Genomic DNA, 23,812 nt, shown 5'->3' on the forward strand with positions numbered 1-23,812 from the left:
GCAGCTGGGAGTCACGTGACTGGCCTGAAGATCTCTGAAAAAAAGGTATTTAGAGGCTTTGTTTTTAAAAAGTAAACAGTGTGGCATGGCTAGATAAGAAAGAGGGACTGACAGTGAATTACATTTTTAAGGTTACAAACACTTTAATTGAACATGACCACTGAAAGGCATTTAGTGAACTGCCACACCTACTGGGAAATTTAGAGTTTATTTCCACTTTAGTAGCCTATTGAGATAACACCTGCTTATATTTGTTATACATAGCATAACATAAAAAATATTTTAAAATTGCTGCTTACCTTTTTACTTCCTTAAAGAGGAACTCCTCATTTATTTATTTTTTTTGGCCCCCCTTACCTGATGGTGGTATCTGCACATTTCAGATACTCACCCAAACAGTGGATCCAGCATTGACCTGCAGAGATCCTCTCATGCCCGGCCACAGCTCTGTCCCGCGCCGCCATGTTCCCTCTGATGTCATCGAGAGGCCCGCAGGCTCTTGCAGGTTCAGTGGGCGGACCTCTTGATGACGTGCTGCTAGGCCTGCCCCCTCCTCCTGTTCTTGAATGAAAGGCTATGCCTCCTGGGATTAGTGACGTACATATCCCGGTAGGCACAGCGGGCAGTGTGCGCATCATTCGCCTAAGGCAAGTGACACGCATAGGGAAGGAGCCGACTTTAAATGAAAAAAAAAAAGAAGTAAACAAAAGAAAAAAAAGTAATGTCCTAATTCTGCAGAGTCAGGGAAGAGGGGTGGAGAGGCGGGATCGTCCTCGGGAGGCTGAAGGTCTTTTACTTAGCTTTTCCCTTCTATATAATGTTAGAAAGGGGACTGGGGAGATATGTTTACCATTTAATAATTCTATATGTACTGTGCTGGCAGATCTCATTATCAGTTCACTACATAGAGCACACTGTCTGTCCTAACAAGGATCTTAAGGCTTGGGTGGTACATTGTATGTTGATGCACTTAAAAAAATAAAACAGTCTGTCCTCTAATTACACATTGCAAATTCTAAACAATAAAAGCATGTCTATGGCATCCTATGTATAAGCTTGCTCCGAAAAAAAAAGCTAGGAAGGTAAGAAATCTTTTTTTGTTTTTAAATAATTTCAGGTATGCTGTATGAGAGGAACACACATGTAGCAGGGGTTTCTCAAATTTGACTGCAAAAGTGGAAAAACAGTTAGTGATTTAAAGGTACATTGAGCTTGCCTATTAACACTCTTGGTAACACTGTTTTGTATAATCTGGTTACAATAGGCAATGCAGACTTATTGCTTTCATGCAATTTATCAGACAGCAGTTTTCTTTCAAATCTATTCATATTTCTATCTTTCATTTTCTTCATTCTTAGAAGTATGATAAAGTTATTACATTTCAATAACATGCTTCTGTGAGCGGCAACTGTACCCCTTCTGGCAATAAATGAGGCGTTCACTTCATTTGCTGCTGGGGGACCGTGCATACCAGCGGTGCACACAGGGAAGTATGCCAGTGGCTTTTTGGTTTGCTTCGCTTCGCTTTTAGGGTCCATTTATTAAGCTTACTTTTGCATAATTCATCACTAAGAAAAATATATGATGATAGACAAACTCCACTTAAACAGTCTGTATTTTAAAATGTAAATTGTATATTCTGAGGATGGATGCAGGGGCCGTTCAAAGGTAATTTTGGTGAATACATATTTTATCTAAAAAGCACAGTTAAAGCATAACTAAAGGCAAAACTTTTTCTTTTAGTTTTGGATGGAGTGGAGAGGAAATAGAACAGCTGTCAGTTTTTATTGCTGTCTGTGTCTCCGTTAAGGAGATTCACACTCTCTATTTGTCCTGTTTACCATTATCATTGAAAGTAAAAGTAAAAAATCCCACATGTTCGGTTGCCCCAAGAAAAGTAATAGAGGGGAAATCGTCCAATGGCCACACTAGTTACGACAGGAAATTAGGAGCTGAATGCAATTCTGGCAGATCAAGTATTTTCTGTATTTTCAGGGTCAGTAAAGGGATAAAACATGGGGACGTGTGTATATATTGGAAAAAAGTACTGCACAATAGTTTTTTTTCTTTTTTAATAAACTTTAAAAGAGCAAGAGGAAAGCTTTGTTATATTATACATGATGTAGACCTGATTGGTAAATTTTTATTTTTTCTAAAATAATCTGCGAGCACATGAACATTCTGTATTGTGGTAACTCGCATAAAAAAAGGCAGGTCTTCAAATGTGTTACAGCAACACACACACCAACACGTGCATATGTGCATTGGCCTTTCATTTTTCACTGTCGTGTACATATGTGAATCCTATGGGGTTGATTTACTAAATGCTAATAGACTGTGCACTTTGTAGGTGCAGTTGCTCCAGAGTTTATTAACCAAGGTCGTTATTCCACAAGCGCAATTTTAAAGCATGACATGTTATGTATCTATTTACTCGGTGTAACACCATCTTTTATATTTTACCAAAAACTGGGTATTTTATTTGATTTGTGTGAATTAGAATTCATTAAAGTGTATTTTTTCCAGAAAGGCCCCTTTCACACGGGCATTCTGTTGATGGATGAAAAACGTCCATCAACACATCTCATTTTTTGGAACTGATCAAAGCCCTATTTTTTCTCCTGTTAAAAAAACGGATGAAAAACGCATGTAAATGGACAAACGGTCCTTTTTGCATTGGTAATGGTGGATGTAAAAAAAACTGATGTAAAACGGATAAGCAACTAATGAAAAACTGATAAGAAACTGATGAAATACTGATGTAAACTGATCCATTTTTTCTTTGAAAAAACGTGACTGAACTGATGAAACAAATGGAACACCCGTGTGAAAGGACCCTAAATTTGTGTTTGAAAAACAGCTGCGCAAATACCATAAAAAATGTTTTTAAAAATTGTAAAACCCACTATTTTCTTCTCTAGGACCTCTGCTAAAATATATGTATGTAATGTTTGAGGGTTATTTCCTAGCACAAAATACAGATTTTTACTTGTAAACAAAAAGACCTGGTCTTCAAGTAGTTACGGTGACTTGAAAACTATTCATACCCCTTGAAATTTTTCACATTTTGTCATGTTACAACTAAAAACGTAAATGTATTTTATTGGGATTTTATGTGATAGACCAACACAAAGTGGCACATAATTGTGAAGTGGAAGAAAAATGAAAAATAGTTTTACAAAATAATTTTCAAATAAATACCTAAAAAGGGGGGCGTGCATTTGTATTCAGCCCCCTTTACTCTGATACCCCTAACTAAAATCTAGTGGAACCAGTTGTCTTCAGAAGTCACCTAATTACTAAATAAAGTCCACCTGTATGTAATTGAATCTCAGTATAAATACAGCTGTTCTGTGAAGCCCTTAGAGGTTTGTTGAACCTTAGTGAACAAACAGCAGCATGGAGGCCAAGGAACATACCAGAGAGGTCAGGGATAAAGTTGTGGAGAAGTTTAAAGCAGGGTTAGGTTTTAAAAAATATCCCAAGCTTCAAACATCTCACAGAGCACTGTTCAATCCATCATCCGAAAATGGAAAGAGTATGGCACAACTGCAACCTACCAAGACATGGCCGTCCACCTAAACTGACAGGCTGGGCGAGGAAAGCATTAATCAGAGAAGCAGACAAGTGGCCCATGGTAACTCTGGAGGAACTGCAGAGATCCACAGCTCAGGTGGGAGAAGCTGTCCACAGGACAACTATTAGTCGTGCACTCCACAAAACTGGCCTTTAAGGAAGAGTGGCAAAAAGAAAGCCATGGTTGAAAGAAAGCCATAAGAAGTGCTGTTTGCAGTTTGTGAGAAGCCATGTGGGGGACACAGAAAACATGTGGAAGAAGGTGCTCTGGTCAGATGAGACCAGAGTTGAACTTTTTGGCCTAAAAGGAAAACGCTATGTGTGGTGGAAAACTAACACGGCACATCACCCTGAACACATCATCCCCACCGTGAAACATGGTGGTGGCAGCATCATGTTGTGGGGGTGCTTTTCTTCAGCAGGGACAGGGAAGCTGGTCAGAGTTGATGGGAAGATAGATGGAGCCAAATGCAGGGCGATCTTAAAAGAAAACCTGTTAGAGTTTGCAAAAGACCAGAGCTACAATGGAATGGTTTAGATCAAAGCATATTCATGTGTAATGCCGCGTACACACGAGCAGACTTTCCGGCAGACTTGGTCCGACGTTCTTCCCGCCGGACTTTCCGGCGGACTACTGCCGGACTTTCTGAATGGCGGACTTGCCTACACACGACCGGACTTTCCGGCAGGCTAGGTCCACCCATTTTTCCGATGGACTTTCGCCGGAGTTACGGCAGACTTTCAGAATGAACAGACTTGCCCACACACGGACAAGTCCATTCATTTTGAACGTGACTCGGGTACGACGGGACTAGAAAAGGAAGTGAATCTCGCCGCTTTTATCGGTGAGATTGACACCTTACCGAGCCCCGTCGCAGGGCATACCAGGCCCTGGTATGGATTTTAAGGGGAACCCCCTACGCCGAAAAAACGGCGTGGGGTCCCCCCTAAAATCCATACCAGACCCCGATCCGAGCACGCAGCCCAGCCGGTCAGGAAAGGGGGTGGGGACGAGCGAGCGCCCCCCCCCCGAACCGTACCAGGCTGCATGCCCTCAACATGGGGGGGTGGGTGCTTTAGGGGAGGGGGTGCCCTGCGGGGCCCCCCACCACAAAGCACCTTGTCCCCATGTTGATGAGGACAAGGGCCTCTTCCCGACAACCCTGGCCGTTGGTTGTCGGGGTCTGCGGGGGGGGGGCTTATAGGAATCCGGGAGCCCCCTATAACAAGGGGGCCCCCAGATCCCGGCCCCCCACCCTATGTGAATGAGTATGGGGTACATGGTACCCCTACCTATCTACCTAGGGAAAAAGTGTCAATAATAAAACACACTACACAGGTTTTTAAAGTCATTTATTAGACAGCTCCTGGGGTTCTTCTTCCGGCTTCGGGGGTCTTCTTCCGACTTCGGGGGTCCCTCTGGTTCCTCTTCTCCCGGCGTCCGGTTGGTTCTTCTCCGCTCTCTCTGGCCTCTTCTCCCGGTGTTCCAGTTCTTCTGCCGGCTCCTCCACTATCTTCATGACGCTCTTTTGTTAGCGGGGGCCCGGACTTCTGGCTTCTGGGCTTCTGGGCTTCTTGGCTTCTTCTCTTCTTCTGATGTTGACACGACGGTCTCTCCGGCTGGAATGCTCTCTGAGCGCTCCGTTGTGACTTATATAGGCGGAGACCCCGCCCCCTTATGCCATCACAGTCCCTGGGCATGCTGGGACTGTGACATTTTAGGGGGGCGTGGTCAAATCACCGGTGACCACGCCCCCTAAAATGTCACAGTCCCAGCATGCCCAGGGACTGTGACAGCATAAGGGGGCGGGGTCTCCGCCTATATAAGTCACATCGGAGCGCTCAGAGAGCATTCCAGCCAGAGAGACCGTCGTGTCAACATTGGAAGAAGAGAACACGTCCCTAGGTGTGTACGCGGTATAAGAATGGCCCAGTCAATTTCTAGACCTAAATCTAATTGAGAATCTGAGGCAAGACTTGAAAATTGCTGCTCACAGACACTCTCCATCCAATCTGACAGAGCTTGAGCTATTTTGCAAAGAAGAACGAGCAAAAATTTCACTCTCTAGAGGTGGAAAGCTGATAGAGACATATCCAAAAAGACTTGCAGCTGTAATTGCAGCAAAAGGTGGTTCTACAAGGTATTGACTTGGGGGCTGAATACAAATGCACACCACACTTTTCACATATTTATTTGTAAAAAAATTTGAAAATCATTTATCATTTTCCTTCCACTTCACAATCATGTGCCACTTTGTGCTGAGTTATCACATAAAATCTCAATAAAATACATTTACGTTTTTGGTTGTAACACGACAAAATGTGGAAAATGTCAAGAGGTATGAATACTTTTGCAAGGCACTGTAAAAAAGACAGGTGCTCCTAAAATATTCCTCAAGACTCCCTAAAAATACCTTTAAATATTTCTATATGAAGAAAGTGTCGATGTGAACGTCCACGCCTTTGTGGTGTGTAATGAAGCGTTACGTTAAAATTAAATTCCACTAACAGAGTTACATTTATAGTTGAAAATCCCTGTGCTCCATGTAAATTGCTTTTCCGTACAATCTACAAACCCTTGTAATTGAAAACTTCAGAATTAAAATGAAAAAACGGACCGGTGTCACAGGTGTTTAAATCGGTTCCCTGCTGTGCTTAAATGGAACTTCCTGTGAGATGATCTGACACTTAATTCAAATGATGAGACCTGTGGAGAGAACAGAGGAGGCGGAGGATATTAAACTCCTGCTGTGAGATATATATACAGTATATATTTTTAAGTAAACCGTTCCTAAACTGTGATTGCTGACCTCCTTCTGAAAATGATGGCTGACTGGCTGTTATGTTGAGCACTGGCTTCAAAATCTTCTGAGTGCCTGATCTAGAAAAAATAGGCAGATCAGACAAGTCAGTATAAAGTCAGCAGTCTTTATTTGTCCACACTTACTGTATATGACTAAAGGTTTGTGGACACCTAACCATTTATATGGAATTGGCCTCCCTTCCATCTGCAGCTATAACAGCCTCCACTCTTTTGGGAAGGTTTCCTACAAGATTGGCTGGCTGCCATACTGACTCATTGGCTTCAAGCTGGAACAAGTACACCCCTACATATGTCTAAAAGCTTGTGGATACCAGGCTTTAACATCTACTGCATGTTCAAAAGTATATAGACAGCCCTTCAAATTATTGAGTTGAGTTAGTATTAATGCTATAGCATAAAATACATTTTTAAACAATTGTGTGTGCCCAACCTTGTAGCAACAAGGGCCCAAAGACAGCTCAAGAAAGACACAATTTGATGAGTTTGGTGTGGGGGAACTAGAGTGCCTGCACACAGCCTTAATCTCAACCCTACTGAACACATTTGGGACGAATTGGAAAGCCAATTGTGAGCCAGGTTTTCTCACCCTACACCAGTACCTGACCTCACAAATGTTCTGTTGGCACCAAATGGGCACAAATTCCATAGACAAACTACAAAATCTTTTGGAAAGCCTGCCTAGAAGAGTGGAGGCTGTTACAGCTGTAGAAGTTGGCGACACCTTATTGTTCATGATTTTGGAATTAGATGACCAACAAGCTCATGTAGGTGCATAGATGAATTACCAACAAGGCAACTTAGACAAAAAAGACATGGGTTCTGCGTGTAGGAACCTAATTGGCCTGCACAGAGCCTTGACCTCAACCCTACTGAACACCTTTGGGGTGAAGTGGAATGCAAACTGTGAGTAAAGTCTACTTTGACATGTCCTTTTGGCAAATGGGCACACATTCCCACAGACACACTCCAAAATCTTGTAGAAAGCCTTCTTATAGGAGTGAAGGCTAATAAAGCTGAAAGGGGTGGAGGTCAGTTCCATATTAATACTCATGGATCTAGAATGGGATGTCCAACAAACAGGTTTCCACAAACCTTTGGTCATACAGTACAGCATAGATAAACAGATTCATAGCCAGTCATACATGTATCTGTTGCTTCCCTTTTAGGTGTCCCTTGGACTCTTCACACATGGCTGGAATCTCTGCGCATTTCATTCCACCAGCACAGGCGTCCACTAATCCAGTGTTTGCTTAAAGAGTTCAAGTCTATTCAGGAGGAGGAATATACAGAGGAACTGGTGACACAAGGGCTGCCACTCATGTTTGAGATATTAAAAGCTAGCAAGGTAGGTAAAGTTGAAGTCATTCCTCATTGCATGTTCCCCAAATGATCATTCTGCCTTTCTCTATCTCTTTCCTTTCCTCATCCCCTTCTATTTCTCCCCAGCCTTATAGCTTTCCCTCTTCGTAGGGTTGCAATATAATTATGTATGCTATTTTAACTGTGTCTATCTGTAACTGTATTAGGAGAAATATGGAAGCTGCCGCTGCAGACCCTCATTTAGTCTAGCGGTGCAGGGATGAGATGTCCTCTATCCCTCTCTCCAGAACGGTTCTCTTCTGCCCAGGCTGTAGGTGGTCCCTGGAGTTCATCACCTACAGTGCAGGGCTATTAATTCTGCGCCTTAGGAAGGAAGCTTCGCAGGACCTGCACAGCAAAGCTGGAGGGACCCTGCTGGAGCAAAGAGTAAGGAAAGCATTACATATTATCCCTGCACCCCAGACCAAACATTTAACCCTCGCAGTGCATGGGGGAACACGAGTGCAAAGGTGAATTTTGCTTAATTCCTTTAATGCCTCTCCTTCCCAGCAGAACATACTACCTTTCCCTACCTGGCGCTCTTATTGTGTCACCACCAGTTTTGGTGATTGACCCAGTGCACCTTCATCAAACGAAGGTGTGGGCAGAGTCCTCAGCCCTGTGTAAGCTCCAGCAAGAAACAGGGCATCTAAGCCTGCACTGTAATGCTGTAGCTTTTTCAGTATGAATAAAGTAATGGCAGGTGTGCTCTTGAGGGCATCCAAAAGTGGCATCCAGTGTTGGCAAAATTTATCATTTGTGGTATTGACTGTCAGATATGGATATAGGTAACAGTTGAAGTCTGTAACTGATTACCCTGAAGCTGATTAGAGGTGCAGTGATATGCTAATTTACTAATATTCAAACCACCAGCATGCGGACCTTCATTAGCATGATATTAGCATGATATGCCTGTGAACCAGCATTTTCAGCATTTAAAAATCGGTGACCAAAGAGAAAATAAAAACATTTATGAAATTATTTGCATCAATATGCTATCATTGGAGTCTGACTTGCCACCACAGGGCCACTAGTTGAACACTTTTGTCCCAAATTATACTCAAATCAAATTCAAGAGACTCTGTCGCCAAACTAAAAAAAATACAGGTATAAAGCACAGGAAAATCAAGTATTGCAAATGCTTACATGTGTTTCTATCTTACATAAATTATTTTTTATTCACTTGCACTTTTTACTTGCTAGAAAACCTTTCTAGCACAGCCCCCTCCCGTCCTGCATGTCATAGCCCTCTCCTCTTTTGGGAGTGTCTGATTACTGCCTGTACTGGTCCAGCTCCTTCGCCCCTCCCTTCCCCTCCTTAAATAACCTTTTCCAACACTCTTCAGTGAAAAATTTCCTCTCCAGCTTAGCTTCCACATATAGTGTCTTCCAGGAAGTTTCCGTAAGTCCAGCTTCCATCAGGCCATTGCATCTGCTGAGGCCTAACCGCACTTCTGTATCACACACACAGGCTGAGGCCCAGGGGGGAGACCCCAGGACAGAGAACTCTGATCAGACCCTCCCAAACATTTATTTTCTTCTCAGCCATACCTTCTGAGCCTTTTGCCCCAGGGATTCGTCAAGGTAAAATAAATATTAATAACCCAGTGACTGACCCTACATTATTTCTGGAACATTCTTCTAGGGGTCGACCGATATAATTTTTTCAGGGCCGATACCGATTTTTCGGCCGCTTTTCAGGCCGATAGCCGATAACAGGTGCCAATATTCTGTACGTTTAAAGTTTTGAAAAATCAACACAATTTCTACACAAATCTGGTATAAACTGAACATGTTTATTAAAATTTTAAATATTAAAAGTAAACAACTGGGAAAAATAAAGTGCTTGAAAAATATTAACTTATTAAATGGCTTCCCAAAACATAGAAAAATGGCATAAATATCTATGTACTGCACACTGACCAATATCAGTAAGTTTCTGACCGATACCGATTATTTGAAAATGTGCAAATATCAGCCCTAATAATTGCCTGCTCCGATAATCGGTGGACCCCTGCATTCTTCCAGAAGGAGGTAGACGCAAACAGCCACCAGGTTTAGGGATAAACCTGACAGACCTAAAATATGATTTTCAGCTCAGCTGGTTACAGCAAGTCGTGCACTAAATTTAATCAGCCCAGGGCAGGGATGCTACATCAGTATTATTTACATCAAAGGAAGGAAATGTTGATTTAGGGTCCGTTTTATCTGTTTTTAACATTAATACATTCTTAAAGTGATGCTCTGTCTATTTTTTTGCTCTTTATATAAATCTTTGTTTTAGAAATAAACCATCAATTAAGAGTGACTGTTGTCACAATGTATAATAGGTTTTCTAAAGGGAGTGCACAACATCAGTTTATTGCTTTCAGACTGTCTCTCGCTATTTGAAACTTGTTATAAAGGCATCTAAACAGGCAGGGAGGGAAACAAAACAGGGAGTTGAGTCACTGCCCTGGCTCATTTAGTTGTGTGGGTAAATAGAGGCTGAGCTATTGTGCTCTGTAAACAACAGACCTTTTCAGCAAGGCAGGGAAAGACAGCCTGCATATCATGCGAAATGTACCCTACAGTACCATCTGCTGGCCTGAAGTGAAAATAATACATCTACATATATAACATAAATATTTCTATGACTAAAGAAGGAAAGGTATTTTTACAAATTGTATTTTTCAGACCTGATCATTTATTAAATATGATAAATAACATTATTTCCTTTAAACAGAGCCTATTCATATATATATAAATATATATATAGAGATAGATAGATAGATAGATAGATAGATAGATAGATAGATAGATAGATAGATAGATAGATAGATAGATAGATAGATAGATAGATAGATAGATCTATGTATCTATCTATATCTATATATATCTATATATATATATATATATATATATATATATATATATATATATATATATATATATATATATATATAGATATATATAGTAATATATGGTAATTGTGTAGCGCTAATAATGTATTTTGCTCATGAAAAACTATCCAAACAAACATTTAGAGTTTATGTGATCTAAAAATACACAAATGTGTTTCTCAAATAGGAAAAAACACATAGGAAATATATACTAGACACAGTGAGTGTAAAAAAAAGGTTCAAATGATAATGATATATATACACATAGTATCTCACAAAAGTGATTACACCCTCACGTTTTTGTAAATATTTTATTATATCTATTCATGTGACAACACTATAGAAATTACATTTTGCTACAATGTAAAGTAGTAAGTGTACAGCTTGTATAACAGTGTAAATTTGCTATCCCCTCAAAATAACTCAACATTTGAGCCATTAATGTCTAAACCGCTGACAACAAAAGTGAGTACACCCCTAAGTGAGAATGTCCAAATTGGGCCCAAAGTGTCAATATTTTGTGTTTCCACCATTATTTTCCAGCACTGCCTTAACCCTCTTGGGCATGGAGTTCATCAGAGCTTCATTGGTTGCCACTGGAGTCCTCTTCCACTCCTCCATGACAACATCACAGAGCTGGTGGATGTTAGAGACCTTGCGCTCCACCACCTTCTGTTTGAGGATGCCCCACAGATGCTCAATAGGGTTTTGGTTTGGAGACATGCTTAGCCAGTCCAACACTCAGCTTCTTTAGCAAGGCAGTGGTCGTCTTGGAGGTGTGTTTGGGGTCGTTATCATGTTGGAATACTGCCCTGTGGCCCAGTCTCCGGAGGGAGAGGATCATGCTCTGCTTCATTATTTCACAGTACATGTTGGCATTTATGGTTGCCTCAATGAACTGTAGCTCGCCAGTGCCGGCAGCACTCATTCAGCCCCAGACCATGATACTCCCACCACCATGCTTGACTATAAGCAAGACAGACTTGTCTTTGTACTCCTCACATGGTTGCCGGCACACACGTTTAACAGCATCTGAACCAAATAAGTTTACCTTGGTCTCACCACAGGACATGGTTCCAGTAATCCATGTCCTTAGTCTGATTGTCTTTAGCAAACTGTTTGTAGGCTTTCTTGTGCATCATCTTTAGAAGAGGCTTCCTTCTGGGATGACAACCATGCAGCCCAGTTTGATGCAGTGTGTGGCGTATGGTCTGAGCACTGACAGGCTGACCCCCCACCCCTTTAACCTCTGCAGCAATGCTGGCAGCACTCATAGGTCTATTTCCCAAAGACAACCTCTGTATATGACGCTGAGCACGTGCACTCAACTTCTTTGGTCGATCATGGCGAGGCCTGTTCTGAGTGGAACCTGTCCTGTTAAACCGCTGTATGGTCTTGGCCACCGTGCTTCAGCTCAGTTTCAGGGTCTTGGCAATCTTTTTATAGCCTATGCCATCTTTATGTAGAGCAACAATTCTTTTTTCAGATCCTTAGAGAGTACTTTGCCATGAGGTGCCATGTTGAACTTCCAGTAACCAGTATGAGAGTGAGAGCGATAACACCAAATTTAACACACCTGCTCCCCATTCACACCTGAGACCTTGTAACACTAATGAGTCACATGACACCGAGGAGGGAAAATGGCTAATTGGGCCCAATTTGGTCATTTTCACTTAGGGGTGTACTCACTTTTGTTGCCAGCGGTTTGTACATTAGTGGCTGAGTTATTTTGAGGGGACAGCAAATTTACACTGTTATACAAGCTGTACACTCACTACTTTACATTGTAGCAAAGTGTAATTTCTTCAGTGTTGTCACATGAAAAGTTATAATAAAATAAAAAAAATGTGAGGGGTGTACTCACTTTTGTGAGATACTGTGTGTGTGTGTGTGTGTGTGTGTGTATATATATATATATATATATATATATATATATATATATATATATATATATAATACACAATTTATATAGTTTATGCAGCGCTTTACAATGTAAAGGGTGGACAGCACAATTACAGTACAGTTCAATACAGAAGGGACAGGAGGACCCTGCTTGTAGAGCTTACATTCTAAAGGGAGGGGGTGGTGGTACAAAAGGTAATAGATGCGGGGAATGATTTTATGGGGGTGGCTCAGGGACAGCAATTAGTAGGTGTGGGATAGGCTTCCCTGAATAAGTGAGTTTTCAGGGGTCTCCTAAAGGTGGACAGGTTAGGGGCTGATTGGATATACCGGGGCAGGGAGTTCCAGAGGATGGGAGAGGCTCTGAAGAAGTCCTGAAGGTGAGCATGAGAGGAGGTAACAAGGGAGCTAGAGAGCAGGAGGTCCTGGGAGGAGCGGAGAGGACAATTTGGGCGATATCTGCAGATGAGATTGGTGATGTAGCTGGGGGCTATGTTGTCGATGGCCATGTATGTTGTGGTTAGCATTTTGAATTTTATACGGTGGGTAGGGGAAGCCAGTGAAGGGATTGACAGAGAGGGGCAACAGTCACCGATCGGTTAGTGAGGTGTATTAGTCTAGCAGCAGCATATATAATAGTTTGAAGGGGGGATAGCCTGTGTAAGGGTGGGCCATTAAGGAGCGAGTTGCAGTATATATATACTGTATATACCTATGTATATGTATACATACCTTAAACTGTATGAGACAGTTGTTTCCATTAATTCATTAATATTCTCAGCCATGATGTTCTTGCATTGTCGGTGTCTCCTCCTTCCTGCAATCGTCTCATTACAGGCCTTCAGGGAAGGCACTTGCCTTTTCATTCCAGGTTTCCCAAAGTTCACATCACAGCTGCGGTTTTAAAGGCAATTTCCAACTTTATCTTTGGCAGTTATCCCAGCGCTGAGCCTGGTGGGGCTTTTTATTCTTTCCCTCATTTCATCCGGGTCTACTGAGGGAACAGAAAAGCTTAATCTGCTCAGAAGAAAACAAGTTTTCTAGTGCAGCTTCCTAGTTGCGGTCCCTTGGATTTCCAATGCCTCGCCAAGATCCAGATTGTTTTTAATTACAAGTGCTGCCATGGTAGCAGAGAGAGGTGCTCTGGAGTGAAATTTAATCAGTTTTACTACTGCTAACAATGAGAGTTACACGAGAGAGTCTTCTGCCGCTGAAAAGGAGTTTATATTTGGGCGGTTTGTGGTGCTCCAGCTATTTCTATACTTTAGTGAGTCTGAAAACATATGAAAGTTTACTTATGTTTCAGCATCAGCTCGAGTGACTTTCACTGTTTTATAAATTCTAGTTTGCAACTAACTCTAGTTAGCGAAAACCTGTCCTGGTTCAGAATCTGATGTTGTGCATACCAGAAATTTGCTATAACAGCAAGTCAAACAGCATTTTCAGCTATTAGCACTTTCAGGAGGCCATTGGTGGCAGCCCCAATAATTCTTGTATGACAGACTTACCTTTTGGTTGGTAGATCCAGAAGGTCAGCACAACCAATTTCCATTTTAAAACCATCCTTATTTACTTGAGATGTAAATCCGCAGACACAGCTGCCAGTGCTTATCTTATTCATGTTACTAATTTTCACTATTTAGTTTGTTACTGGGGGGTTGGGAGCATTTTACTTTCCCTCTTCAGCCGTTGGAGTGTCACTGATGATATAACTTCTCAGCATGCCAAACATGAGCTGAATGTACAACGCACAGTGCATGCAGTGTACATTCTTACAGAACAATCAGTAGGCTTGTTGGGGACATTATTAGAAAATAAAATACTTTGTGTGTCTCATTTGCAAAAAGCAGGATCTTATGTTTGCATTAATAGCATGCACATCAGTGTGCTTCCATTCACAGCACCTGTGTTTCCTTTCAAAATTTTGACTTTTATCTGGAATTCAGAGGTGTGATCAGCAGCCCCCTTCATAAGCAGCGAGGTGCGCACTTCTAATAAGGGGATGCAGGGGGTATGTCAGATCTCTCAGCTTTAATTGGAAGTAAATATGTGCCTATAGCATCGCCCAGGTTCACATGGAGCATCTTTGCACTACAAAACAGTTGTGTGAAGGAACCCTGAGGCATTGATAACAAAAATATAACAAATGGTATTCTTTGAGAACTAGCGACAGATCTTCTTTGGACTGGTGATGTTGTCACCTGTGAAGCACAATTGCAGTGTTTTGTCTGATTGCAACAGTTGCTAAGTGTCCATCATCAGAAGTTTGGCTACCATCTGTTTATCACCAACTCTATAGCAGACAGCTACAAGAGGGTTTCAGTAATTCTTGCCAAGACACATTCAGGTTCTTCATAGACAACAAAAAGGTAACCTTGCTTTTTTATGATTCCAGAACGAGGTGATCAGTCAGCAGCTAGCTGTCATCTTCAGTCAGTGCTATGGACCATACCCTATCCCAAAGCTGATAGAGATAAAGCGAAAACAGACATCCAGGCTGGGTAAGTGGTTGAACATATCACAAATAAAAAAACTCTGTTAAAAAACAAAGTCCAGGCACTTAGAGGTGCTCATTCTTGCACCAGCTGTCAATGCCTCCCCTACACCCCACTGCTGGGCCACCCTGATTGGGCAAAATTCCAGCACTTCCAAAAGTGTCAAAGTGTGATGTATTTTGAGGCCGATTTGATGAGAGGGCTTCCCTTGCAGCTCTGGTCCGAGCACCCCTGAATGTGGTGACAGAGGTACAAGGTTCAAAGAAGCACGAGTTACGGTAGTTTGGTAGCAGGTGACTGCAACAGTAAGAGATGTAGTCAAGGTGAGCCAGGGTCATACATGGTGAGTCAGAATGGTTAGGAAGCAGGCTGAGGTCAGTACCAGGGAAGTAGGCAAAGTAAGATCCAGTAGAGGGCCAAGTCAGTACCAGGGAAGCAGGCAAAGTAAGATCCAGTAGAGGGCCAAGTTAAATACTAGGGAAGCAGGCAGAGAATAGTCAAAGACAAGGTCAATATCCAGGATCCACAGATCAAGGTCAGGAACAAGCCAGGTCAGCTACGGAAGATCAGTCAACAAAGCAGGAACATGGATCATGAGGAAGCTCAAGAACATCCAGCGATTAGCACACACTAGGATCTCCTTTAAATAGGCAGCTTTGTCACAATATGCATAGACCTGCACACCGATGCACCCTAGCGCACACAAATGTGCCTGCGTGTCAGTGCACGCTGGATACTAGTGCTCGTCTGTGTGCTGGTAAATGTGCACGAGCATTAGCTGTATTCATTTTGTGACACCAAGCCTGTCCACTCCCACCCCTATTACAATCCCATTGGCCCATAACTAGATTCATAGAGGTAGGCAAGGAATGCTTCTTATATTTCATATAAAAAAAACCCCTAGTTTCTATTAGAAGACCAGAAAAAGGCTTACTTATGTTTTGTCTTATAACCAACTGGACTTTTGACTTGGTATCTTTCCAGATCCTCATTTTCTCAACAACAAGGAGATGTCAGACATCACATTTATTGCTGAAGGAAGGCCTTTTTATGCACACAAAGTGTTATTGTTTACAGCATCCCCAAGGTGAGATTATCAAAAGGGAACATTTTACTTAGACATACATACATATGTAAGCAACCTAAACAGAACCAATCACAAAGGGGCATTTGTAAGAATCTGGACTTCCTCACCTGGACTTTTGTAATAGTAAAGCCTTACTTCTGAATGTTTTAGGCTTTGAGGCCATCCTATCTCCTGTCTGAGGTCAGTGCTGACAGCGGCACATAAAAAAAAGTCAAGTAACAAAGGTGCTGCTAAAGTGATGGTTTTAGCATCCTTCACCAGTCTGAACAGAATATCAGCCCTGAGCTCAGACAGGAGAAAGGCCATGCTCCATGGTGGCCTTCCAGTCTGATATCTTTTCTCTGACAGTGAGGGAATATTGAGCAAATGTGAACACCAGCACACACCCACCCCCTTGAAATAGTTCTTGCACTATTAGAGCAGCTTAAGAGTGGAATTTTTGATCCCCTAAGATGATGACCCCCCCCAGGCCAGGGGTCAGCAACCTGTCATCAATTGCAGACAGATGACAGGTAATTTGCATCCCTTCCTTGCCAATTCCCAGAACCTGGAAAGGAATGGGGGCAGCATTTACAGGAACTTATCCCTTGTATTTTCCTCCTGCAGCAGATGAATGCCTTCTCCTCTTCTCCCTCCCGCTAGCATTCAGCTGCTGCAGGAGGGAAATAGAGGGGATCAGTTCCAGTAATGCTGCCCCCATTCCTGTCCAGGTTCCCCTTTCTTCTGCTGCCCAATTTGTGATTGGTACAGATCACTCACTGTGTTTATTCATAACTGAAGCATAGTAAACTGTGTTCACTATGCTTCAGTTTGTGAATGAACAGAGAGGCTGAGCAGAACAATTCTTGTTCATTCAGTCTGAGCAGCTGAGGCTGCAGAGATGGAGATTGAGGACTGAGACATTGGGGGTCTGTTTAGACCACTGATATTTGACCAAGCCCCCCAACAGGACTGTTAAAAAAAAATAAAAAAAAAATAAAAAATTGTAGCCCTGCTAACACCATCCACTGCCCTACTGACACCACCCACAACTTTTCCTTTCTATTTAGTTTGGCCTTGCTAGTTATTTATTTATTTTTTTTATTAAAAAAAAGGGATCTTTAATCTCTTTCATGTTGTTCAAGTAGATTTCCACCTCTCAAAGACCTGCCCTAAGCATTAAAAACATGTGCCATCAGAAATGCTTTTCATATGGTCAGGGACCATTGCCGCCGGCCGTGTGCTATATGACTGGACAGGCTAAAATTTTTAAAACCATACAACAGCTTTTCAAAACTACAGACCTGGTAGAATAACTTTTAAACAGTCTTTATACATATTTTATTGTGCTCTAGTCTTTTGTTTATGCTCAATTTTCCTGCTGTACCTCCATCTCTTGGAATTCAGAAAGAAAACAGTACATTGAATGTTGTTGGTACTTAGTCCAAATTTAAAGATTCTTTTTAGTGCCCTAAATAATAAGTTCACTTTTAACATGTTGGTTAGAATATCCTGAACGGTTGTTGTTCCTTAAAAACTCTGCATGCACTCATTCTCACATCCTGTTCAATCCCTGATTAAGTCATCTATAGAAATTTTCAAAAGAGTATTTAAGGCTTCAGATTTCCTGTAAATTATAAAAAAAGAGAGTGCATTTACTTTGCTGATTCCTTATTCAGTAAACCTGTGAGTGTCTGTCAGTATTGTTTGATTTTTGGCAATAAGACTTTTTTAATGGACTCTGTTTTGTTCAGGTTTAAAGCACTTCTTACAAACAAGTCTACTACAGAAAACAACTGTATTGAGATCAACTATGTGAAGTATCATATCTTTCAGGTAAGATTTTAAAGAAAAAAGTTTTAATTCAGCAAAAAGTACAATATTAATTTGCATGACAAGGCTGTACAAATATGCAGATATACATTATATTGTATAAAATAAAAGTATTGGGACGCCTGCCTTTACATGCACATGAACTTTAATGGCATCCCAGTCTAATGCCGCGTACATATGACCAGACTTTCCGTCAGAGTAAAGTTCAGCTGAAACGGACTTGCCTACACACAATCACACCAAAGTCTGTTCATTTAGAGCGTGATGACGTGCGATGGGCCTAAGAAAAGGAAGTTCGTAGCCAGTAGCTGCCCTTGCGTCGTTTTTGGTCCGTCGGAATAGCATACAGACGAACGGTTTTCCGTTGGAAAGATTTGAAACATGTTCTATTTCTAGGTCCGTCAGAATTTTAGAAAGAAAAAGTCCGATGAAGCACACACATGATTGGAATGTCCGATGGAATGATTCCGGTCGTGTGTACACGGCATTAGTCCGTAGGGTTAAATATTAGGTTGGCCCATCCTTTGCAGCTATTCCAGCTTGAACTTTTCTGGGAAGGCTGTCCACAAGGTTTAGGAGTGTGTCTATGGGAATGTTTGACCATTCTTCCAGAAGCTCATTTGTGGGGTCAGGCACTGATGTTCGACAAGAAGGCCTGGCTCGCAGTCTCCTGTCTAATTCATCCCAAAGGTGTTCTGTCGGGTTGAGGTCAGGACTCAAGTTCCTCCACTCCAAACTCGCTCATCCATGGCTTTATGGATCGTGCTTTATGCACTGGTCCAAATCATTTGGTGGACGGGGGGATTATGGTGTGGGGTTGTTTTTCAGGGGTTGGGCTTGGCCCCTTAGTTCTTAGTTCTAGTGAGAGGAACTCTTAAGGCGTCAGCATACCAACTTTATGGGAACAGTTTGGGGATATTCCAACATGTATGTGCACAAGTGCACAAACAAGGTCCATAAAGACATGGATAAGCGAGTTTGGGGTCGAGGGTTTGTTAATCTCTAACTTAATTGACTTCATGGATAAACAACAGTGTGCCTTTTCATTGGCAGGGTACAGCCAGGAACTGTGACAAGGAGGCCAAGCCATTGCAATGCATAAACCATATAGAATCCAAGGGGCAATGAATCCACCAACCTAAACCCCGCTTACATCTTGGGTTTGGGTGGACTTTCCCTGTGTAAAATAAGCCCAGAACTTCAGTGATTCCAAGAGTGCAGTCAGGGTGTACTATCGTGCTGGGCCTGTCTTACAGCTCCTGCTGCAGAAGGTTTCTAAGTGGGTCTGCTCTGCAGATTATGCATGGTCACACTGAAAAAAGAGATGTCAGACATTGCCAGACAAGAGTTGTATGAAGTTAATATGAAAACAATAGTTACATACCACTAATCTGTGTCCAGCAAGCTTTTTAATGCAATGGTTCTGACATATTTAATGTAGGATTTACTTTAATATAATTTGACCTAGCAGGTTAGAATGGTTTATGAATTATGCACATCATATTAATAGGAGCACATAGTCAATGCAGTTAATATAAATTATGCATCGTACAGTGCTCAGACTATTGCCATTGACGAGAGGGAGTAATAAAACCACCCTACCCAATTCCATTTTATCAGACCTTGCTCCTTGACAGTCTATCCAAAGCTGTAATAAGACATTGGTTATGTCAGTCTAATAACCATGGCTTTTAAGCGGAACTCCAGGCAAATATAAAACCCAATTTAAGTCAGTTTATTGAAAAATATTTAAAAGTATTAAAAAAACATCTTGCATAGGTATCTGAATTTGTCATTATATTTTCTTCTTGTAATCACTCACGTAGACAGTAGTGTCAGCCAGTGATATTGCATAGGACTGTCAAACACTGGGAACATACTATCAGGAGATGACCTCACTAGTGTGCTTTTTATCCATCATTGTCCAATTAGAAGTCCAGTCTGTAGCAAACAGGTGACATCACCATATTCCTTAGCTGTAAGGCCCCTTTCACACAAACAGACTGTTTCTTTCATCAGTTCAGTCCCGTTTTTTCAAAGAAAAAATGGATGAAGTTTACATCAGTTTGTCATGTTTTTCATCCGTTTTTACATCAGTTTTTTTACATCCGGCTAGAGTCCTTAACCACTTGAGTCCCGGAGCCATTTTTTCATGCAAAAACAGACTGTTTGTCCGTTTTATATTTATTTTTTGTCCGATCCGATTTTTTTTTTACGGAAGAAAAATAGAGCTTTGATCAGTTCCAAAAAACGGATGTTGACAGAATCTAATGTAAATGGATGATCATCCTTTTAAATCTGTTTTTCCATGCCATTGCCATGAGATGCATTGATGGCCTTTTTTCATCTGTTAATGGATGATGAAAAAAGGACAAAGCGTCCGCATGTGTGAAAGGGGCCTAAAGAAAGAAGTTGCATTAAACTCCTAGATATGCAGAGTGTCAGGGATGTGTATATCACAAAAGTGGATGAACAGAATCATGCATAGTGTACGCATGTGTGTTTTTTAATTGAATATTAAGTGATTTGAAAAGAGTTTTTCACTTTCAATAGGGTTTTATGAAAGTTTTCCTAAGTACAGTTATAACAAGTACAAGTGATAATATAAAGAAGCAGGCAACTGATGTAAATGTACAATAGATATGTAAAGCGCTGTGTAAATTGATGGCGCTATATATGTACCTGAAATAAATAAAATAAATAAATAAAATGTCACCAGTGCTGGACAGAGTTTTTCTTTAAAGTAGAGTTTTACAGATGATGCAGATACCAGAAATGAAGAAACTGAATGTGCTACTTGGTGTATGTCAGTACAGTGTATGTGTATGTATATGTATATGTATATATATATATATATATATATATATATATATATATATATATATATGTTGAGTGCTAGCAATGGAGAATCTCACATGTCGCCAAGATTCCAAAAAGTGGCAGATGCCTGCTAATACCTTTATATGGAATAGATAGGTAATTATAGGCGGTATCTAAGATACAGGTTTCCCTCGAAACATGCACAGGTATTTTTACCAAGGTCCATTAAGTAGGACAGCTTCACAATGTCTGTTTTTGTTACAGCATTTCACTTTTTTTCCTCCCTTTTTCTTTCTCCAGCTGGTCATGCAGTACCTGTATTACGGAGGCACAGAATCACTTCTCATTAAAAATAATGAAATCATGGAGGTAAGACGTGGATTGTGGAAGTCTTGAGTAAATTAGATGTTCAGGCTTAACCAGCCGCAGATGTTTTGAGAAGAAACTATTTACTCTATCCTGCCGATGCGACAGAGGCGCCACCTCAATGCCAATTTACTGATTGATTGATAATCCAATATTGGCGCTGTATTTCAAGGGCTCTCCAGCCCATGCATGAAATCAGCTTATTATTATGGCTGTTTTACTTGAAATTATGGATGTGCCATCTTTAACGCCACTTCTTTTTTCTGCAGCTGTTGTCAGCCAGTAAATTTTTTCAATTAGAAGCTTTGCAACGCCACTGTGAAATAATCTGTGCGAAAAGCATCAATACAGAAAACTGTGTGGATATTTATAACCATGCCAAGGTAATTTAAAAAAAAATATTTAGATTTCTTTTTATTTGTTTGGATGTAACTGGAGAATTTGTCTGAAATTTGTCTGAAATTCTAATGTAGAAAAAAACTATATTATGTAATGCAATACTTACCTGTTCCACCTCCTGGACTGACAAACTTCCCTTTCTTCAAAATCTATGGTACTCAGAGAATCCTCTTCATCCTCAGACATTGGAAGGAGCCACATCACTAAGCGGGGGACCAGGAAGCTGACACTTCCAGAAGTGTGTAGGCTAATGAGGGTTCTCAGAACATGTGTATGGGAACATGACAGGTCCTCTTTAAATGACATGTTCATCTGTCTACAGCACAGCTGGTAAAGATGCCAAGCTGCCCACATATGCAATCTAGCATCCTGTAGATTTAAATGTGCAGTATGGGTACCTCCCGTTTAAGTCGATATGATGTAAGTGTGCAATTGGAGGCAGTCCACACTAGATTTCTACCAGGCAAGGGAGAGGGGCTGAGGAGGGTTTATTTTTTAATGTCTTTAAAGGAAAAGTTGTTTTTTTTTTGTTTTTTTTTTGTTTTTTTTATTTTAGGGGGCTGTGAAAAGTAGTGAAAATGATTGATGTTTACTTTAAGTGTCTTACCAATATAGCTCAAGAATCATTTACCGTGTACTGAAATGTATACTTAATCTACTGGCTAATCCAGTCCTCTCCTCTAAGTCTGTTATAATCTTGTGTTTGACAGTTCCTCGGTGTTCCTGAGCTCTCGTCGTACTGTGAAGGCTTCTTTTTGAAAAACATGATGCTTCTCATCGAAAACGAAGCCTTTAAACAACTCTTGTATGATAAGAACTGTGAGACAACAGGCCAGGATGTACTAGGCGACTTACAAAGGACGTTGGCGACACGCATACAGTCTATTCATCTGTCTTCTTCCAAAGGGTCTATCGTATAGAATCAGAAGCTGCCAGGATGGACAGTGTACTGTATTAGCTCACAAAGGGTCCTGTGAAGATAACAAGACTTTCGCTAAACTCGATATCCTACTTTTCTCTAAAGGCTTAAGGCAGAAACGTCAAAACTTCCAGCTTGGAAAAAAATATATATAAAAAAACATAGAAAATATCATTTCTATTTTTTTTAAAGACACTACAAAAAAGGATGACTGAATATTTTCCAAGGGAAAAACATGATGGCTTTGATGTATAACCAAGCAAAAAAATAAATAAATAAAAACCTACTTAAGAAAATATATATGGGAAGATCTATAAAAAAAAATAAACAATATGTTCGTAGATGTCAAACTAAACAACCCTATTTAAAGGTGATATTTTCCTTAGCATTATGCAGCTCTGACGTATGTTTTTGAATCTAGGAATTAAAAAAGAGAGAAACAGTATATAAAAAAATCAGTTTATCAAGATGGAAAATTAAGGCTGTACAGTCTGAAGCAGGAAGATTTTTAAGAGTGAGACTTTTTAAAAATTTATTAAATACTGGGGTGGCCTTGTAGGTTAAAAAAAAGACTTTTCTTATCCTCTGTATTTTATTTCTCAAAAAGTTGTAATTAATCTGTACGAACGTTATTTCTTTTAATCCTTCCTGTTTATTCAGCGCCTTGGTACCAATTTCTGTGAACTCTGTATGATTGAATTGTCATCCTTTTAATTCAAACTGCTGCTTCTTCCTGGACGAAGAAGAAACAAGTTTCAAAAACAGGCGTGAAGTCATTATTATTGGTGATAGAGAAACAAAGTTTCGAAGGGTTTCAAAAATTGGCATGTCGGTAGTTACTTTGAACAAATTAAGCAAATTCTGATTTGCATGATTATTGTGTATCATTTTTTTGCCAAAAAAAATTCCGCAGTTAATCGTCCATTTGTGAAGTTCACACTGCACATGCCCAATTTTGTTTCACTGTGAATATGTTAAATTGATTGTAGATGTTAGTTTTTACATAACATAGTAAAAAATGGTGCAAAAGTTTTTTTTCCCCTCTATTCTTGTAATATAAAGTAATTATTTTTTATTGCATTGTAGAGATACCAGTGTGTCACCGTGTTTGGGCACTGAAAGCCATAAGGATCATAGTTATCGTTTAACAATACAGTTATCTTTTGTTTAGTTTGTTACTGTAGGACAACGCCACAAAAAAGTCAAAAACACCACCTCGTCTTTGTACGTTTCGTTCTATGTGTCAGGAAATTTCTTTAATGTATGCCGAAAAAAAAAAAACACATGGACTTGTTACGTGCCACCGTCCTCCTGGACAATTTTTTGCTTAGCAATCAATTTGCATGATGAATTTAATGTACAACTTAAAAA

General features: G+C 40.6%; 1 protein-coding gene across 2 annotated transcripts in view; it reads left to right on the plus strand.

Moving 5' to 3' along the window:
• The window catches only part of ABTB3 (ankyrin repeat and BTB domain containing 3), a 328,533-nt gene extending 305,701 nt beyond the window's left edge, over nt 1–22,832 (plus strand). For both annotated transcript variants that reach the window (XM_073621224.1, XM_073621225.1), the window contains 7 exons: nt 7,567–7,745; nt 14,939–15,044; nt 16,023–16,125; nt 17,859–17,940; nt 21,058–21,126; nt 21,393–21,506; nt 22,233–22,832. In XM_073621224.1, the coding sequence (XP_073477325.1) occupies nt 7,567–7,745; nt 14,939–15,044; nt 16,023–16,125; nt 17,859–17,940; nt 21,058–21,126; nt 21,393–21,506; nt 22,233–22,442 (863 nt within the window). In that variant the 3' untranslated portion in view covers nt 22,443–22,832. The remainder of the gene's footprint in view (nt 1–7,566; nt 7,746–14,938; nt 15,045–16,022; nt 16,126–17,858; nt 17,941–21,057; nt 21,127–21,392; nt 21,507–22,232) is intronic.
• The last annotated feature ends 980 nt before the right edge of the window (nt 22,833–23,812 follow it).

This window comes from Aquarana catesbeiana, linkage group LG03, assembly GCF_042186555.1.
Source record: "Aquarana catesbeiana isolate 2022-GZ linkage group LG03, ASM4218655v1, whole genome shotgun sequence".
NCBI lineage: Eukaryota > Metazoa > Chordata > Amphibia > Anura > Ranidae > Aquarana > Aquarana catesbeiana.